Here is a 17608-nt window from a genome sequence, read left to right as displayed (position 1 = left end):
CCATGTTTGGCTGCATGAGCCACATGACTAGGCTGTGTTCTTTTTTCCTAAAGTTTTTTACCATTTCTATTTTAACTAAGGGCAAGAGATCGCTATCTGATCGTGTAGCATGGGGGCCAATAAGAGTGTGTGCATGAGCATTTAATTGAATGAAAATTTTTAATTCATTGAGGATTGAAGGATAATTTTGCATAGTCCTATGTCTAGGCACAGAAACCACTCGACCGATAAAAGTTGTTTTTCCCTTCAACTAATTAATGTCCTGGTCGGTAAAAGGTTGAATGGTCTAGTTGGAGTCCTACCCTGGGTTAACCCCCCGGCTGATCTAAAGTCTTGGTCCCAAGTCCCAACCCCCACTAGATTAAAACCCCAAAAAACCCCGACTCGAACTTGATTGTGCTATAATGCGCAGGGCGGCATCGTTACAGCACAACCGTGGAACCCTAATTCCACGAATTCATTTTCCAATATAAATACAACCGCAGCCACTTATACAAGTTCTTGGCGAAGTGGCTACGAAGCTCTGTAGCTAGGGTTTTCTGAAACTTTCATAATGGTAAGTTCACACTTCCATGGTTTCTTAACGTCTCCCGTTTCTTTAGATCTCTGAAGAAATATTGTCTTATTCTCCGTTCTTTCGATCTCTGTAAACATGAATCTTTGATTTGATATGGGCAGGGCAAAGGAACAGGAAGTTTCGGTAAGAGGAGGAACAAGACTCACACACTCTGTGTGAGGTGCGGACGCCGCAGCTTTCATCTTCAGAAGAGTAGATGCGCTGCCTGTGGTTACCCTTCAGCCCGTACCAGGAAATGTAAGCTAGACATCTGAAGTTCTATTCCATGTTTTTATTAACTTTCACTTGTTGGGCCTCACGAATCTGGGTTTTGTTTGAATCAGATAACTGGAGTGTGAAGGCCATTAGGAGGAAAACAACCGGAACTGGTCGTATGAGGTACCTCCGACACTTGCCCCGCAGATTCAAGACCAACTTCAGAGAAGGTGAACCTGATTCCCATCACCTGCTTCTTAGTTTTTGCTCTTCTATTCATATATCTGATCTCATTCGTTCATTACCGATGTCGTTTTTGTTCTTTAATTTGGTTGTTTAGTTAATTAAATTTTTTTTTGAATATCTTGTTCAGGGACTCAAGCAACTCCTAGGAAGAACAGTGCAGCCGCTTCCTTTTAAGGTGTAGGAGGAAACATTGGGGCGTGATTTTGGTAGTCAATTTTAATTTCCGTTTTCATGAATTCTGGAAATTATTTTCCCGGTTTTGTTTGAAGAGTGTCATTGACTCAGCTATTTTATTGGAGATGGATGAATGACAATTTATTAACATCCTTTTCTTTTTATTATCATTATATGCACTTGATTATCATTGTGACAGGAATTTTTTTTAAAGTATTGAGGAGTAATTTATACTTAATCTCTGTTGCTTAGAAACCGATGGAGTAGATATGGTTAACCCTAGGAATTTTGGACCTTAATCCCGTTGTTGAGAATGCACTCAAACGTTCATATATGGATTTAGCAGAATTTCTTGTTCTTTTATTTTACTTGGGTCAGGGACAATCTAGTTTTATGGTATTGGTTGTATTCTTCTACCTCTGTGGGCGTTATATGTTGCAGTGTTTCCCACTTACCCTTGTTGGTTGGTGTGTACTTGTGACTCCTGTGCTTTGACATGTTGCCTTTGTTTTGAGATTTTTGTCGTATGATTTTCAAGTTTTGGATGCAGTGACATGTTGTCTTTGTTTTGAGATTTTTATCATATGGTTTTCAAGTTTTGGATGCGGTGCATGTTCTCTGTTTCAATTTTGTCTGCCAAATTTCCCAAAATTCAGATGAAGGTTTGTGTTTTCTTGTTATTAGACTTATAACACAACAGGCTAGATAATGGTTGAACTGTAGGATCAACCAACCAACTAGTGCTATTGCCCAGGTCTGTTATTATTAACTATATTATTAGTGTTTTGGTGTAGTACATGGTTCAGTATAGTTGCAAATTGCAACCCTAATGTGGAATTTTGGTGGAAAGGACAGCATAGGGAATTCAGATGAATGCTACATAGCAGATGATATTGAATCTTGTATCTACTATCAAGTTATTTACCTGTTAGAATTTTGAAATGGAATTTAGGAGCAATATATGAGTAAGTATGAATTTAAAAATGTTTTTCATGAAATGGTGCCTATTTTGTAAAGTGAAGGGTTGACAGTACGGGCTGTGCTATGTTTTGTGGGTTCTGGGATTTCTGTATTGAATGATGCTTATTCTGGTTGGTTTGTAGGGAGGAAAATTAGGCCATTTTGTTGATTATGCTATGGGATTCTTCTGTGTAGCCATACAATGGTTTGCTGTAATGGGTTTTTGGACTAGTCATTCCTTGTTTGGATTAAATGATTTTTTTTTATGATAGTTGAGGATTAATATCCTAGTTTTGATAGGTTTTTTCGTGGGAAGAAAGAAGTGTTATAAGATGCAGATTTCATTAATTAACAGGCTTGGCCTTGCTAATTCTGTCCCCCTGAATAAGCACACGCACACATGGGATCAGTAATTACCTTTCAACTATATTACTTTCCAGTAAAGCTCAGATGATGCCTAGAGCCCAAAGCATTTGATCTCTGAGTGTCTCGTAGTGTCCCTTCTGCATTAGAGGCCTTCGAAGCTTTTATGAAAATTCTACTGAAGTTACACAATTCTTAAATTAGAACAAGAATGTTTAAGTGACTCTTCTTGTTTGGGCACTCAGTCCTTTTTTGTCTGCCAAGCCTTTGCTTCATTTCTCTTTTTTGGTAAATCTTTGCGTCAGTTCTCGTGACTAGAGTTGAACTGAACCTGGGAAAGTAGGGTTTTCTAGAGAGGTGATCATCTCTTTCCATGTGTTTTACATGTTGGTTATGAATAAAATGTTTTTCTACCCAAAAGAAAAAAAAAAAAAAACAAGAATAAAGATGATGGATAGGGATTGATAGATTCCTGATCGATCACAGCTTCAATGATGGTAATGAAATCCTCGGGAGTACGATAAGGCCTGCGAGTCTTTGCCTACCAAGCAGACCTCTATTTCAATCCTAAAAACCTGAATGCTTGGCATTTGGTTGTTTGTTATTCCCTATTGGAAGATTACGTATGTGTTTTTGAGAAAAAGAGCACTGATAGGCAGTTTGACCCTGCGCCCAAGATTTCCGCACATAACTGTGGAAATCCTCCCCCTTTGGGTTTCTGAGCACTCCCAAGGCAACATTCTCCCTGTGTTATTATGGTTAATTTTTAATTTTCAAAGAGATAATGCATACTAGAAGAATGTGCATGATAATATTACTTTTTGATAACTATATAATGATATATTATTGTCAATGTATTTTATATTTCTATCTTAATTTTTTTTTGAGAATAAGATTAGGGACAATAAAAAGATGTAAGTTTTAAAATCTTTTTATGAGTACATGGTTATGTAGACTAGCAAATGCTCTCTTGGAATGGGAACATTCGCTTCGAGGGAATTACAGTCAAATAACAATAGCGTTGGATCATGATTTAAAATTTGGAATCAAGTCGATCTAGTTGGATTAGAAATGACCGATCGATCTTAATTCTGAGTTTTCCGGTACGACTGGTTCTAGAGCTTTTCTCACTATATTGTTGGGGTTTCCAGATTTAATGCGCCAATTTTAGGGTTTCTGGGTCCAATTCCAGTCGTTCCCCTATTCCGATTTTCATTACCCTGTATTGGATCCACTTTCCCGTCCAAATGAAAGAAAGAAAGACTGACTGGATTAAGTAAACCACATTTCTCACTGCAAATTTCCTATTATGGGCAATCTGTTGTGTAAATTGGAGTTTCTGCTAAGGCAGTTCATACCACTCATTCTCTCTACTCGGGATCTTAAATGTCTTGGAATTCAAAAATGGCAGCTACGTTGCAGCTCCTGGGTGTGATTTCATCGGTCCCAGCATTGCATTACATGTCTAGACAACGATTTTTTGCTTGTCAAATAATTTTTAATTTTATTTTTTTGTTTGTAAGATGTGACAATTTTTTTTTCAATGGGAATAATAATATTATTTTGTATATATACTCAAAAAATGTGCATGATAATAATAATTTTTGATAATGACAATGATAATTAAGAACAATTGAATAGGTGCAAGTTTTAAACTCCTTTTAAGAATACATGGAAATGTAGACTATCAGTTTCTCCCAACACTCTCTTGGTGGGAACTGCACTATAACAAGCATTGGATCATTGTTTAAAAAATTGGAATCAAGTCGGACTATTTTGATTAGAATTGGTTATGACCAATTTTGATTCTAAACGTTTTGGTCCGATCGGTTCTAAGCTCCTCACTAGATTGCTGGGTTTTTAGATTTGAGAGGTCAATTCTAGGGGTTCTGAGACCAATTCTAAGGTTTTTGAGACCAATTTCAGTTGATCCCTGATTTCTAGTTTCCGTAACCCTACATTGGATCCACCTTTCCCCATCCCACAAAAATAAGAAGACTGGATAAAGCAAACCACATTTCTCAGTGTAAATTTCTTAGTGACGATGATCTGTTGTGTTTATTGGAGTTTCTCTTAAGGCAATTCATACCACTCATGTTCTCTCCACTTAAGATCTTAATCGTCATGAAATTTAAAAATGACATTTATGTTGATGCCTTGAGTCCACTTTCATTAGGCCCCGTGTTGGTGTAGATGTTACATTTCTGCACACAAGTTATTGTGGCTTAGGGTTTTAAGACCTCACCCAACCCACCCCCCCCCCCCTTCCCCTTCCCCTTCCCCTTCCCCTTCCCCTTGGAGTTATACTCGAAGTGGGAAGGTGAATGACCGACTGCCTCTCCTTCTTACGGGTAGAGAGCAGCAGTCCTGGGTGGGCGCCACGAACTGGGTTGTGGGCCTGGTTCCTATTAACACTACACATGTACTGCAGGATCTGGAACCTTGCAAGTATTTCATGAACTTCCTTGATGCAATTATTTATTATGGTTAGTGCCGAGGGAAATTCTTGGTGGTTACTCGTAAGGCTTCTAGCCTTCTACACATCCAACTCTTTGCGCTGTTGACCTTCAAAGAAATATGCAATATGAAGAAATCATAAGAAATCGTCTTGAGTAGCGACTTATGCAGCTGTTGAGATACGATATGGCAAAAAAATGTCTGTGCCCGGTTCAGTGTATAGAAGCATCTGTCCGGTGTGAATAGGTCACATGTTAAATTTCAAATTCAAATTCAATAAAATACTTATCCAATACTGTACTCTCATTTTCCTGGCTTTTTCGTCGGCCTTGGTAATCGACAGATCCATTTGTGCTGAAACTTGATATGTGAGCACTGACCAGGGATCTAAGAGGTCTATCCACAAATTTTGAAACCCATCCAATTTGCTACATGGTTTTAGGTCCCTTGTAAAAGGGCCATTTACACAGCCGTGACTTTGCCTTGTGGGCCATGTAATGCACTTTCTTAATTTTCTAAGAAAAAAAAGAGTTAGAAGCATAGTTAGAAAACCAAGTTTTCCGACTCGACTCGTCTTTTAGAAAAACTTGGTGATTCAGCCTTGTCAAACCCAGTCAGGATGAGTTGTGTTTTTAAAATTTTTAATGTAATAAATATGTATAAATTAGTAAAAATACAGAAAAAAAATATGAAAAAACCAGAAAAAGAAATCAAAGAATAAAAAATCAATGCATTATAAACAAGAGAAAGGAGTCGAGGAGTTGAGGGTTTCTTATGGTTTTAAATACGTATGTACTATTTTACTCAACTCAATTTCTAATTGAACCGGTTTTATAATTTTTTTAAAACAACTAAACTCACCCAAGTTTGTCATGACTCTGGTAAAATATTGAATCTTATTTGACTCTGGACGATTTATGACCCAATCTCATCATTTTTAACCCTAACCTAATCTACATGACTCTTGACCAGATTTTCCAAAATTTTGACTCGACGGGGGCGACTCGCCCCAATCTGATTCTCCAACTATTTGAAAGAGCTAAGATTTAAGAATTTTATGGGGTGTGCAATTCGGGCCGCCTTGTATCATTAAAATTTTCTTTTCTGAAACAAATAGTTGAAACCCCACCGGCAATTATGCTTAGCATGTGTAAGGGATGTGCTAAAAAATCTTAGATGGGTTACTGAAGTTACCAAGTGCAGATTGCAGAGGTAAGCTTTTCCAGGATTTTATCTGATAGTGGCAGAAACTAGGCCCGACTCCCACTGCATTGTAGAATCAAAATCCATGATGCAACCAAGATCCAGTCCTGTGAAAATCAATATGCAAACTTTTATTAGCACAGTAAATGGTCATGAATCATATAGCCATAACCTGTTGCGATGGTGTCAACCAAAATAAAAACAAGGGTTAAACGTGTCATCAAAATGCCATTCACCACTTGCAGAAGTCAGGATAGATATATCAAAGTTGGTAAGACTAACAAGGTACACATTCATTTGGGTCGCAACATGTTCAAGAACTAGTTCCTTTAATCAGAACTTAGAATTGTAAAATCTTCCAGGGCTCTGTTACATATAGAAGACATTCTTTCAGAACATTTCAAGGCGCCCACTTACAAGGTATTCTTCCTTTTCCTTCTCTGCTTTCTCATCAGGTGAGACTGCTTGGGCAAAAGCTAAAGCTGTTACAAGACCAATATCTTTGCTCCAGTTTAATGGAATAGACGAGTTCAATGGGAAAAAAACTCAATTCCCTAGTGTTTCAGCCAGTAGTTCCGGAGCTGAGCCATGTGCAGTAGTATTTCATCTCTACCCTGATTTGTGACACTGCTGGTCATGATCCATGGTGGAGCTGCCTGGAAGAATTCACGAATTAACTCTTGGAAATCTTGCACATTCTCTTCAGGCCTCTTCCCTCCATTTTTCTTCTTCTTCCGCTTGTCACATTTGGTGAAAATAAGTGTCATCGGAATCTGCATAAAACAGAAGAAATTAGTCTCACATCTCTCCGACCCACTATATCTGAATAACATAACATTTTGAAACTGTTAAGAATGTGTGCGTCTCAGTTGTGGGTCCATGGGAGTCCATGGACACCTCTATATCGTGAGATTATATTTTCAGGTTATGTCTAAGTAATTTAGATGATGTTTCTTATTTTTCCTATTGTAAATAGACTTGTTAGGTTAGGTAGGACTTATATTTATGCTTTACTTTGTATTTGTAATTAAGACTTTTGACTCTTAGTAGGATGCTACTAAGAGTCTGCCTATATAATAAAGCTGCTGCCTGTGGTAGGGAGATCATCTCCCTATCGCCCAGCTTTCTCTCCCACTTCAGTCCTTCCATTCTCTTCTTCTGATTATCAAAGGTTTGGTACTATTTCAGAAACAAATATAGTAAGAATATGTCCATGACACAAGAGGGGTGAACAGCTTAAGACATAGATAAATGACGCAAAAATGGGAGTCTACAATGAGTAAACATCTCATCTAGGAGGGTGCTTTGTTGGCATTATTTGTTTCATTTCTTACCACACGGTGGAAAATATGTTACCTGATTCTCACCCAGCCAACTAGCATACTCAAGATCGATCTTTTTTGCAGGAATGCTAGCATCTATAAGGAGGAATACAGAGACTAGTGTTGATCGGTTGACGAAATAATCTTTAGTGAACTTGTCCCAATCTACTCGAAGTTCGTGTGGTGCTGCTGCGTATCTGTTCAGCATTATGCATAATTTACAGAATTATAACCAGTGTGGATGATGGTCAATGAATCAGCCATGACAAGGGCAAACCGTAGAAGTTGTTCAGGATGGCCATAAAATAGAGACACAAAAAACAAAGTAAAGTAGCTAAATAAAATGATTTTCACTGGTCGCAGGAGATACAGCACTTACCCATAGCCAGGCAAATCCACAAGATACCAACTATCATTTATCCGAAAATGGTTGATCAACTGTGTCTTACCTGCAAATAAAGAAGGAAATCTTAATACTTTTTACTCCAAAGCTAAAGATCTCAAATATTTGAATACCACAGAACTCATGAACATTATTTACCACATTCTAGAGGAGAATAAACGAAGGGTTGTTCTTCATTCATTATCAAAACCTCAAATTTATATTCAAAATCTCTTGCTCACTGACGCACAAAATGGTTACCCAATTGTTTATACAAAGAAGGTATCAGAAGAGAATGCAAATAAAAGCAGAGGAAGCAAAACAAATGCTGATACCATTTTCCTCTCAAGACCATTGACCAATCAATCTCTTTTCCCTATCTCTTCCAGGAGAGAAAAGGGGGGGGGGTATAAAGCTCCTTTTCCTACTGACAGCTGAAACAAAAGCAACCAGTCCACACACAGAGAGAGAGAGAGAGAGAGAGAGAGATTCCTGCTGAACGACAAACTTGAATAGATAGTTTGACCCCCCAAAAGATCAAAGTTTTATTTGTGAACATCTTGACGCCATTTAAAAAAGTCAAATGCTGTTGGAAGATGTAGAGGCACTTGACTAGGTGACCCAACTTCAATAGGAAAATACACCAGAGCCCACCTAGTGCTGTCCCAAGAAAAAAGGGGGAGAGTTCAGATCTCCAAATTAAAGCATCTATTGTAGACAATGATTTTTCTGGTTTGGTTAGTAGTTATTTTTTTTCCTCCCCTCTTCTTTTTTTAAAGGAAAGGAGTGTGGGTTGGCTGGAACTATTGGCAAATTGTTTAAATCATCCAGTTAAATTTAAACATGGAACACCTCACTACAAAAAAAGGCAATACAGACCAGAAATTTGAAAACTCTACCTAGTTCACCAACATTGACCATCTTAGAGCAATTCACTAAGATTTTTCAAACCATCAGAATTTGAAGCTTTATTTCCCAAAAATTCACTAATCCTGTATCCTGTCGACTACATCCTCATGTGACCATGTCATAGTCTCTGTCTCAGTTGGCATTGAAATTTGAAACCCCAAAGTTTGTAGTAGACCTTTCCTTCTTTCCTTAGTTTTCCCTAAATCACTCTCTCTGAAGCATGTAAAATAAATAAACCTGAAACCTATTAGCTATGTAATTCAGTTCTGATTCCTGAGAATAACTAAAAAAACTTGCTTCAATTTTTGACTTCGCTGATTTTACTCACCATTCTAGTTGGTAAAACGAAGAAACTGAGACAGCAAAAGCCAACTAAATACCAATACAAACCAGAATTTCTAAAAAAATCAATCTTATTCCCCTAAACTTCTATTCCACAGTTGAAACCAACCTCGCTGTAATTAATGTCAAGGGATAAAGGTACAAAAAAACAATAGATGGAGGAAACCAAGCAAAAGAAGGAAATAGGCAACTGACCAGGTTTCTTGGATGTGAGGGCGAGACGCTTCCGTCGAACAAGAGAATTGAGCAGTGATGACTTCCCAACATTTGAGCGGCCAACGAGGGCAAACTCAGGTAGCCCGTCCGAAGGGCAGTCCTCCGTCCGCGTACTACTCTTCACGAACTCTGCTTGCGCTATCAGGGCGTCCCTCGCATACCTGCTAAGAACTATGTTAGAACCTTTCAATACCCTAGTGCTCAGGGGAGCGCTTCCCGAGGAAACATCGGTTTCCGGAGGAATGAAGAGCTTTTCAACAGGGATTTCAATCTGGGCCTCCTCAGGAATCAATAGATGATGGCGAGCTTCAAGTGTGGTATCTTCTGATGCAACAGAAATAGAAGACGGTGAGTCAGGGATTGAGACGAGTCGTGCGGCGGATAGAGTAGAATAGGCTGTGCAGCAGAGAGTTTTAGCGATGGGAAGCCTCGTCTTTGGGAGGCGAAAGAGATGGGTGTAGAGTGAAGATGAGGAGATGGAGATGGAGAAAGGGGTACAGAAACGATGGAGATGCGTGATAAGCATTATAGCATCAGAGCTACTGCTCGATTCCTCCAAAAGTATTTTGTTGAGGACTCGGGGTTGAGGGGGGCAGAGGAAGCAATGGCGAGGAGGGGATGCAGCGAGAAGAGAGTAGAGAGTAAAGTCTAACGGTTGGATTGGAATCTTTCATCCGCCTGACTTTTAACCACCGGTGTTTCCAAATGAATCCTACGGTGTCTGTGGCACTATGCTGAACTATAGCGCTTGCTGAAAACTCCATCAATCATTTCTGACAAAAAGGAATCTTGAAATCCTCTTTGGGTTTACCAAAACTAGTGGACTGGCTGTAGTTAATCCGACCGGCCGACCCTGTATGAAAACATTCAAGTAGAGACATCAGGGTTTTAAAATTCGGATCGGATCTCGAATTCCCTGATCCGGTTCAGGCGGATTCTCTATGGAAAAACCCTAAATGCCTGAAATATACTGATTAACAGGCCAAACCAGGCTGATTCCAACCCGAACTGGATCAGAATTGGCCTGCACCTATCCGAATCCTAACTGATTGGAGTCTTATATCTCCGAATCTCTTAAATTTAGAAAACCAAGATAAGGAACTCTACTAATAAGTTCAAGGGGATGGGTTCCCTCCAACGCCTGTGTGTAGTTTCGGGTGTTGGAAGGGGTATTAAGGACATATTAAGAGAAGGTTTGCTACAATAATCTGGGAGGTGGTGGCGGTGGTAGAGGGGATGATGGTGATGGTGATGGTGATGGAGAATTGAGAGTCAAGCCTTGTATAAGTTAGGTCTTCTTTGTTGTTCGAATTTATTTTATTTTTTTAAAAATTACTTTCAATCTGTTTTTCAAATACTCAAAAAAGGATTTGAGATGGGATGAGACTGAGACTTTCTTGGGATATTTAGGGTGTGGATTGAAAAATCCAAAAAATATAACTATAAAGAGTGGGTTTATTTAGTACATATTTAAAAAAATTAAAAATGAAGGGAGTTAGAATCTAGGGAAATCCATGGCAACCATTAAATCCATAACATATTCATATGTAGATGTGAGCAAGAGAAACTTGAGAATATACCAAATGCAATTAAACTAATAAACAGTTGGATAGACATTTTGGGGACATCTTCATGAACACATTGGGATCACTAGTTTACCTTTGTCCAATTCTGGTCTTATTATTCTGGCCTTTGTTTTGCAAGGCTTCTGAATTTCTTTTCTTTCTTTTCTTTTTAATTCCTTGTGTAGAGTTTAGTTAATGGTTGTATACCTGGAAAGATCACAAAATATTTACAGTTTTACACATGCACATACGGATTGCTTCCCAGCCTTCTTGAATAATAAAATACACAGCTTACATCATGTAGATGAACATACCAATTGTGTATCCTCAAACTAAATGACTAAATTCAGAAGCAGCTTGAGAGACCCAGTTCAATGCACTGCCAAAAAAGAGCTCCCAGAACCAGAGATCCAATGCTAGGACTGAAGAGAAGATGAGCAATGCCAGGGTCTGATATCTATTGAGCGGCCAACCTGATAGTCTTGCTAATGTCTTCAGAAAAGGGAGTGATTGACTGTCAAGCTCTCGATTCCTTATAGACCATGCTGTTATCCACTGTACCTGTGAGGGGACCAGGTCAAACTCCTCACGCAACCGCCTGCCCAAGTCTGGCATGTGGCCACCCCCATACAACACTGCAATCTTGTTGTGTCCTCCTTCGATTGCTCTTCCCAACGCCTCTGTTGCAACTCTGTTCCTTTCACCAATGATAACAGACTTCTCCTCAACATCTGCTGTCACCTGTGTGAACCTTCACAAGCAATACATTACATTACTTCCCCAAGAAACAGTTACAGCAATTGAGATCACTTGGTGATGACAACTTGCAATCAGGAGCACAGGTAATCTCAATAGAATATTCTAGTTCTTAAAAAAAAGATTATATTTAAAAGTTCACATCACTTAACAGTTAATTAGTTTACTTAAATCAGCATTCATTCAGTTGCAAACGTGAGGCATTGAATGTGACATCCATTGAATCCAGTTCTTAAGGTAAATTCATGAAGGTTCTACATGGATTTTGAAAGTCTACCACCAGGAGTTGTTAATTTCTACTTTGATCAGGTTAAGATAGGGGCATAACTGGAATTATTGTTTTATTTACCAGACCCAACTTTTTCAAACCACCACCTGACTATTTAGAACTTCAATTCTGATGGAGTGACGGGAGTTAACTATCCTTGTATCCAATCTGACAACTAAAAGCTAAAGCTTATCTCCTACAATTAAGCAGAGACTTTAAGATGGCAAGAGTCTGAACTCTGATTATCTAAACATTCTCAAGGTTGTTTCAACAAACAAATCTGTGTACCAGGTTTGCTTATAGTTACAAGTAACAAGAAATATAGTTACACTAGTACAGTGACCAACATAATTGAGATGACAACAGTTAATCTCAAACATAGTACAACCCTTGACCCCTACATCCAGTTGATGCATGCAAATGCAACTTCAGTCTCACAGATAAGAGTCCTTTATTCCCCTCCATTTCACCTTCCTTTTCACTTTTAACAGAAACGGCAAAAATATACCATATAGGAGCTGAAATTAGCATGGCTTCTGGATCTTGACTTATAATCAGAGGAAATACAAGAAGAAAATAAGAAATAACAAAAAAACAGATCTTGGTCTCAAAATGATGGACATAGAAATGTAGATCAATGGTGGTCGATTATCTGTTTCATGTAATGAAGCATCTAATATCTATTAAAATAAATCAAGAAGCTTATTAGGTTGGTACTTTATACCTTTACAATCGAGCCCTTTCAAAGACTGAATATCAATTAGCAGTTAATCATAAGGCTCTTACTTGTTTAAAATGCCAGTGGACTTTTATATGCAGGGATTTAGAATAGAAACAACAATAATGATTTGCACCCCATGAATTAGACATTTTGCAAATCAGATCATTGACTATTGTTATATCTGTAATTGCCTCAAAGCTGATATCAGCGTAAGATCTATACATACTCAGAAGTTAGCCGCTTTGCCAAGAAGACTTTCATCGCAGCACCAAAATCCAGACTGGAGAGTGCTTCTAATTCTGGATATTCAGATTTCTGACTTCCCACATCGGCACATACGCTTCCAATAATGAGAAGGCCAATGAGCGGCATTGGAAGCACACGGGAAGCCCATAGAAGCTTGGATCTCCAAGGTCCAAGATCTTCAGAAATAGAAGCTGGCTGCACAATAGCTTTTGTAGATCTGAGGGTCATATCCCTTGCAAATGAAAATAAGCTCTCGCCCCTTTCAAGCTGAAAGAAATTAAGAAAAGGATCATTACTGGCAGATAAGGCACCATCATAATTCAAGTGCAGGACACTGTTATTGTATCCAAAGCACCATAGTTCTATTTTACTGTATAAAATCTCAAAAAAGTAACCGAACAACTTGATGACCAGAGTTTTGCATTCCCAAATCATATTAAAAAAAATTTGGGCTCAGGCTTGAGGAGGAGTTGAGCAAAATAAAAGCAGCCAACTGAGAGGCACATCAATTTGTAGGTTGATGAAAGGTACACCCATCAATGTGACCCAGGGTATGTACAAGCAGACATGCTTATAACCTAGAGGTTAGCCAAGTTTAGATCAGCTATAGCCACCAAAATCACAGTAATTGGATGACCCTAGATGTTTCAGTCACCCTTTTAAAATTGTTAACAAAGTCTACGGCAATAATGCAGTGCCAGACAGCAAAAAAGTCTGTTGATCACAAGGTTAAAACCATCTGAAGTACTTGAAGCAGAAACTTAGTACCTGCGCAAACTTTAAGAGTAATAAAGACTATCGAGTTTAAAAGAAAATTAGTACCTGAAGCACCTTGAAGGTCTCATAGTCTAGGTCAGCATGGTACCAATTTTCTCCTTGGTAATCAAGACAGTCTAATTGGAAATCAAGCGTTAGAACTCGAGCCATCTGCCGTTGAATGCATCCAAGAATATTGAAGCCCCGTGAACGTGAACTTTTCAGCCTTTTGGCTGAAGTAGGTTTTCTTCTATTCTCTAGACTTTCCTTGCTGGCTACCATCTCATAGAGGACACAATCATATTGTTCAAGTTCCTTCTGGAGGGTTGCAAAATAACTGCAAGTTAAATTAACAACATTCAGTGTAGATTTTGTGAGTGAAGTGGGAGACAAAAACACTTTTTTTTTAGGGGGGTGAGGGTGGTGGTGGTAGATCTTATAAAATTATGAAGTAATTAAGCCTATCTTAAACAATGAGGAAACCAGAAGTCTAGAAAATAGATGGGTCAAGGAATCAAGATGGTTGCAAGAAACAGTCCACCTAGAAACATTTAGCAGTCAACATTTTGACAAGGTTTAAGTTACTTGTATACAAATTGATATGCCGACAAGGATAGTGATTCTATACTTGTAAAAAGAATTTGATTGTTGTATTCAAGTATATATTGATAAAGGGGATTTGGTTCACCAATGCAAAATGTATGCGTATATGAGAAATTCCATTATATGCAAGTTATATACAGTTTCCATATTTAGGCAAGACACTCAAGCACTGGCTCTTCAGAATGCAATGTCAGAGACAACTCCAACACTTCAGGACACACACAAAGCACATACACTCCTCCCCCCCAAGAAAAAAGAAGAAGAAAATGTCAGAATGAAACTTCAACTCCTTCAACAAATAAGGGTGGACATCCTAGTACCAAGTATGCCAAAATGAAGGTTTCTACATGATTCAAAGCCCATAAATGCATAACCAGCTACAAAAATGTGAAAAGAACCATCCAACTTGAAGCAAACACCTCATTCAGATCTCTCAAAAGCACACCATCTCTCACCAGAACATGAGAAGGGTTGAGTTTTATATTCCATAAGCTAAAGGAGTCATAGGATTTCAAAGAATCAATATCTATGGAAATGGAACCAATAACCAAGGGATGTATTTGGATAAGTAAGATCTACTACTGGAAATATTAAAATGACAAAGACAGGCCCAAAAAGATTGAGGTTGAAGTGGAAATGGAACAACATTAATGATAATGAGTTAGCAGAAGATAAGGCCTACTGGTGAAACAAAATTCATGTAGCCGAGCTAAGTAGTTTGAACAAGACTTTGTTAATTTGAGTTGTTTTGAACTAATAGAATCCTAACAACACACAAAACCCAGGAAAAACAAGATCCCATAATGAAGTCATTATACCAGCATAATTCTTGACAACTTTCAAGTGCATGAGTATTGAACTTTCTGAGGTAATGAACTAAAAAAGAGCATCCCAGTGCACGAGGCTCCCGCTACTGCAGGGCCTGGATGAATAGTTATATCAATAACTACATGAATAGTTGCAACACCAAGTTATAGAAAATATTGAACATACTCTTTATCCGCAATGTGGATAGTGGACACCAAATCAACCTGCAGCATCAAATTCTGACTTATCAGTATCATTTCCTGAACAAATGAATGATTTGTTTTATTTATTTATTTTTTCTTCTTCATTTCAATAAGGTAGTGGATCAAATACTTAATAAGTTTACACTACTCCATTTTGCATTATCAAAGGCTCTTCACATCCTTGTTCAGGATGAAATTCACCCCAAGCAGGTACGTCTCTTTTCCCTACTTGATTTTTCATTTGTTGTATTTATACGTCTTGAAATTTCAAAATATGCTTAAAACTTTCCCTTTTGCATGTTCATTGCCTTCAAGGTTTGAACTCTTGAGTCCTTGACCACCACATGGTTTGCTTTAATAAAGAGGTAGGAACAACCTTTTAATCCCACATTGCTGATGAAGTAGTTAAAAGTGACAAGCTAATATATACTTGTGGGAATATACGGGTAGGTTCCATGAAGAGAGGTATCTCTCCTCTCACATGTCCGAGGTTGGTCTGGGGTGCTTTTCACACATGACCGCGATGAGCCGGGACGGGGCGGTATGGTGCAGTGTGTACTTGGGCCTAGGTCCAATAACTTATTCTCTTTGGACAATGAACTTTAAGTGCACTTGGGCCTTTTTGTAACAGGTTTTAAAGTCATGGGCTGCTATTTTAGAAATACCCCTACATATGTTTGTGTCTCTTCACAAAGACACATTAATATGTGGGAGAGGCCTAAGGACATAGATTCGGAATCTCCATGGGAGATTGAATCTTGTCCACTCGCTTATTGGGTCACACCCCTTACGAAGAGACACCTTGAAGGGGCTTTTTGCTTCTATAAATAGAGGGTTGCCTTCTTACCATTTCATTCAATTCAAAACGTTTTCTTCAACGTTTTTGAGCATTCTCTCTCCTATTCTTCTTTGTTTTGTGAGTATTGAGCATAGCCTTTGGTGCCCTTAGTTGGCTTAGTAAGTGAAGTGCATCACCACTAAATTCACATTTGGGGGTTGTTTTATCTTGGGGGGTTGATTGGCAAGTAAACTTGTTTGCATCACAAAGGGCCTCTACAACCTTAAGAAGAGTGACCATTTGGCACGATTCAACCCGTTTCAAGAGTTGCACAACTCCGAATCAGGTTCAAGAGTTGCAGAAATTTGAACCAAGTTCAAGAAGTGTAGAATCCGAATTTGGCAAAGTTGATACACTCAATGTGGCCATTGCTACATAAGAGATAAGTCATATATTCCTTTGGCATTCTATATTGCTACTCATTTCAATAGGATAGTCAGTCTAAAACTTCAGTTAGTATCGCATAATCTAAATTCACCCCAAGTGATTACATCTATCGTTCTTCTTTTCTCTCTCTGAGAAGGGAGGGGCGTATATCCATTATCCGGGGAAGTGATTCCTTCCAGTGGTTATTTAACTTCAAGACGTCAAATTTCTATAAAATCACCCTCGATGTCATAATTGTTGTCACTAAAACCGAAAACAATACGAAGAAACAAAATAACAGAGTAGAGAGGTTATATACCTGTAGGAATGGCTGAAGCAGAGACCATGGGAACTTCTTTCTGTAGCTAACAACAGCTGTCTGCAACTGGCTATTGCTTTGTCGATCAGATTTTCTGAATCTCATGAAATCAGCAATCGAATTGTTTTCCAGAAACTGCTCCCCAGCACCATCTTCTATCGGTTGCTTTGAGAAAGCTCTAATGCTAAAAGCTCTGGGAGCCAAAGATTTAGAAGCTTCTTTCGAATTCTTCCTAGGTTCACGCCTCAAGACCTTCAAGGTTTTAATCCTTGTATAGGTAGTTGAAGTAGATGGCTCGGTAGTAGAATTATACGGAAATGAAGACGCATAGGATAAGATGGACACAGAACCGCAGACCATTTCTGTCAGCGAGAGAGAGAGAGACTTTGCTAGAAGGGAGAGAAGAACAGAAGCTCTTAGCTCCGCCTCCTCCTCGGCTTCGTTTTTGCTGGCCAGAGATTTCCTGTAACATTTGCCGTTAATGGGGCTCTCTCCATCGTGTATTATATTCTTCTTGGAGCCTTTATCGTTGGACGGAGATCACATAAACTTCGAATCCAATCCAACGGTCTTGACAGAACAAGGGCGGAAGGACATCCTTTGTCCCGGAAAACTCGGAATCGAGAACTGGGTAAGGTGTCTAGCCGGGCTGGATCGATTAGGAATCGGTCATAATCTGTCCAAACCTTATAAGTGGATCGGCCCATTCGAATTGACCGGCTTTGAATCCTTTGTTCGCCAATTCGAATATCCTTTTGCTTGCACGGATGAAGTAATGGAAAAGACGAGGCCATATGACGAGAGTTTACAGGAC

At 38.7% G+C, this 17608-nt stretch overlaps 3 protein-coding genes across 3 annotated transcripts; 1 reads left to right on the top strand and 2 right to left on the bottom strand.

Annotated features, from left to right (window-relative positions):
- The first annotated feature begins 396 nt into the window (after positions 1–396).
- Positions 397–1360, top strand: LOC122649700 (60S ribosomal protein L37-1). The gene is made up of 4 exons (XM_043842937.1): positions 397–556; positions 679–814; positions 901–1002; positions 1146–1360. Exons 1-4 carry the CDS (start codon positions 554–556, stop codon positions 1190–1192), a joined length of 288 nt encoding a protein of 95 aa, XP_043698872.1. The 5' UTR covers positions 397–553; the 3' UTR covers positions 1193–1360.
- A 5238-nt stretch (positions 1361–6598) lies between these two features.
- Positions 6599–9941, bottom strand: LOC122653203 (GTP-binding protein At2g22870). The gene is made up of 4 exons (XM_043847150.1): positions 9326–9941; positions 7877–7946; positions 7532–7694; positions 6599–6948 (listed from the first exon to the last, which is right to left on the bottom strand). The coding sequence occupies exons 1-4, from the start codon at positions 9870–9872 to the stop codon at positions 6730–6732; spliced, it is 999 nt and encodes a 332-aa protein (XP_043703085.1). The 5' UTR covers positions 9873–9941; the 3' UTR covers positions 6599–6729.
- Positions 9942–11094: 1153 nt separating this feature from the next.
- Positions 11095–17222, bottom strand: LOC122651950. Its single transcript, XM_043845541.1, has 5 exons — positions 16795–17222; positions 15255–15292; positions 13725–13995; positions 12883–13169; positions 11095–11662 (listed from the first exon to the last, which is right to left on the bottom strand). Exons 1-5 carry the CDS (start codon positions 17152–17154, stop codon positions 11239–11241), a joined length of 1380 nt encoding a protein of 459 aa, XP_043701476.1. The 5' UTR covers positions 17155–17222; the 3' UTR covers positions 11095–11238.
- Positions 17223–17608: the final 386 nt, after the last annotated feature.

The sequence above is a fragment of the Telopea speciosissima genome, chromosome 2 (genome assembly GCF_018873765.1).
Source record: "Telopea speciosissima isolate NSW1024214 ecotype Mountain lineage chromosome 2, Tspe_v1, whole genome shotgun sequence".
In the NCBI taxonomy this organism is placed as follows: Eukaryota; Viridiplantae; Streptophyta; class Magnoliopsida; order Proteales; family Proteaceae; genus Telopea; species Telopea speciosissima.
This window is presented reverse-complemented; position numbering and strand designations above follow the sequence as displayed.

Excerpts from the sequence above, each read along its gene's own strand:
- LOC122649700 (XM_043842937.1), top strand. Across the intron at positions 815-900 it reads TTCAGCCCGTACCAGGAAAT|ATAACTGGAGTGTGAAGGCC; the intron begins GTAAGCTAGACA and ends TGTTTGAATCAG. Across the intron at positions 1,003-1,145 it reads CAAGACCAACTTCAGAGAAG|GGACTCAAGCAACTCCTAGG; the intron begins GTGAACCTGATT and ends TATCTTGTTCAG.
- LOC122653203 (XM_043847150.1), bottom strand. The coding sequence starts at position 9,872 with ATGCTTATCACGCATCTCCATCGTTTCTGTACCCCTTTCTCCATCTCC. Across the intron at positions 7,695-7,876 it reads GTGGATTTGCCTGGCTATGG|ATACGCAGCAGCACCACACG; the intron begins GTAAGTGCTGTA and ends AATGCTGAACAG. Across the intron at positions 6,949-7,531 it reads GTTGGCTGGGTGAGAATCAG|ATTCCGATGACACTTATTTT; the intron begins GTAACATATTTT and ends TGTTTTATGCAG.
- LOC122651950 (XM_043845541.1), bottom strand. The coding sequence starts at position 17,154 with ATGGTCTGCGGTTCTGTGTCCATCTTATCCTATGCGTCTTCATTTCCG. Across the intron at positions 13,996-15,254 it reads ATCCACATTGCGGATAAAGA|TTATTTTGCAACCCTCCAGA; the intron begins GTATGTTCAATA and ends TTTAACTTGCAG. Across the intron at positions 13,170-13,724 it reads AGACCTTCAAGGTGCTTCAG|CTTGAAAGGGGCGAGAGCTT; the intron begins GTACTAATTTTC and ends AATTTCTTTCAG.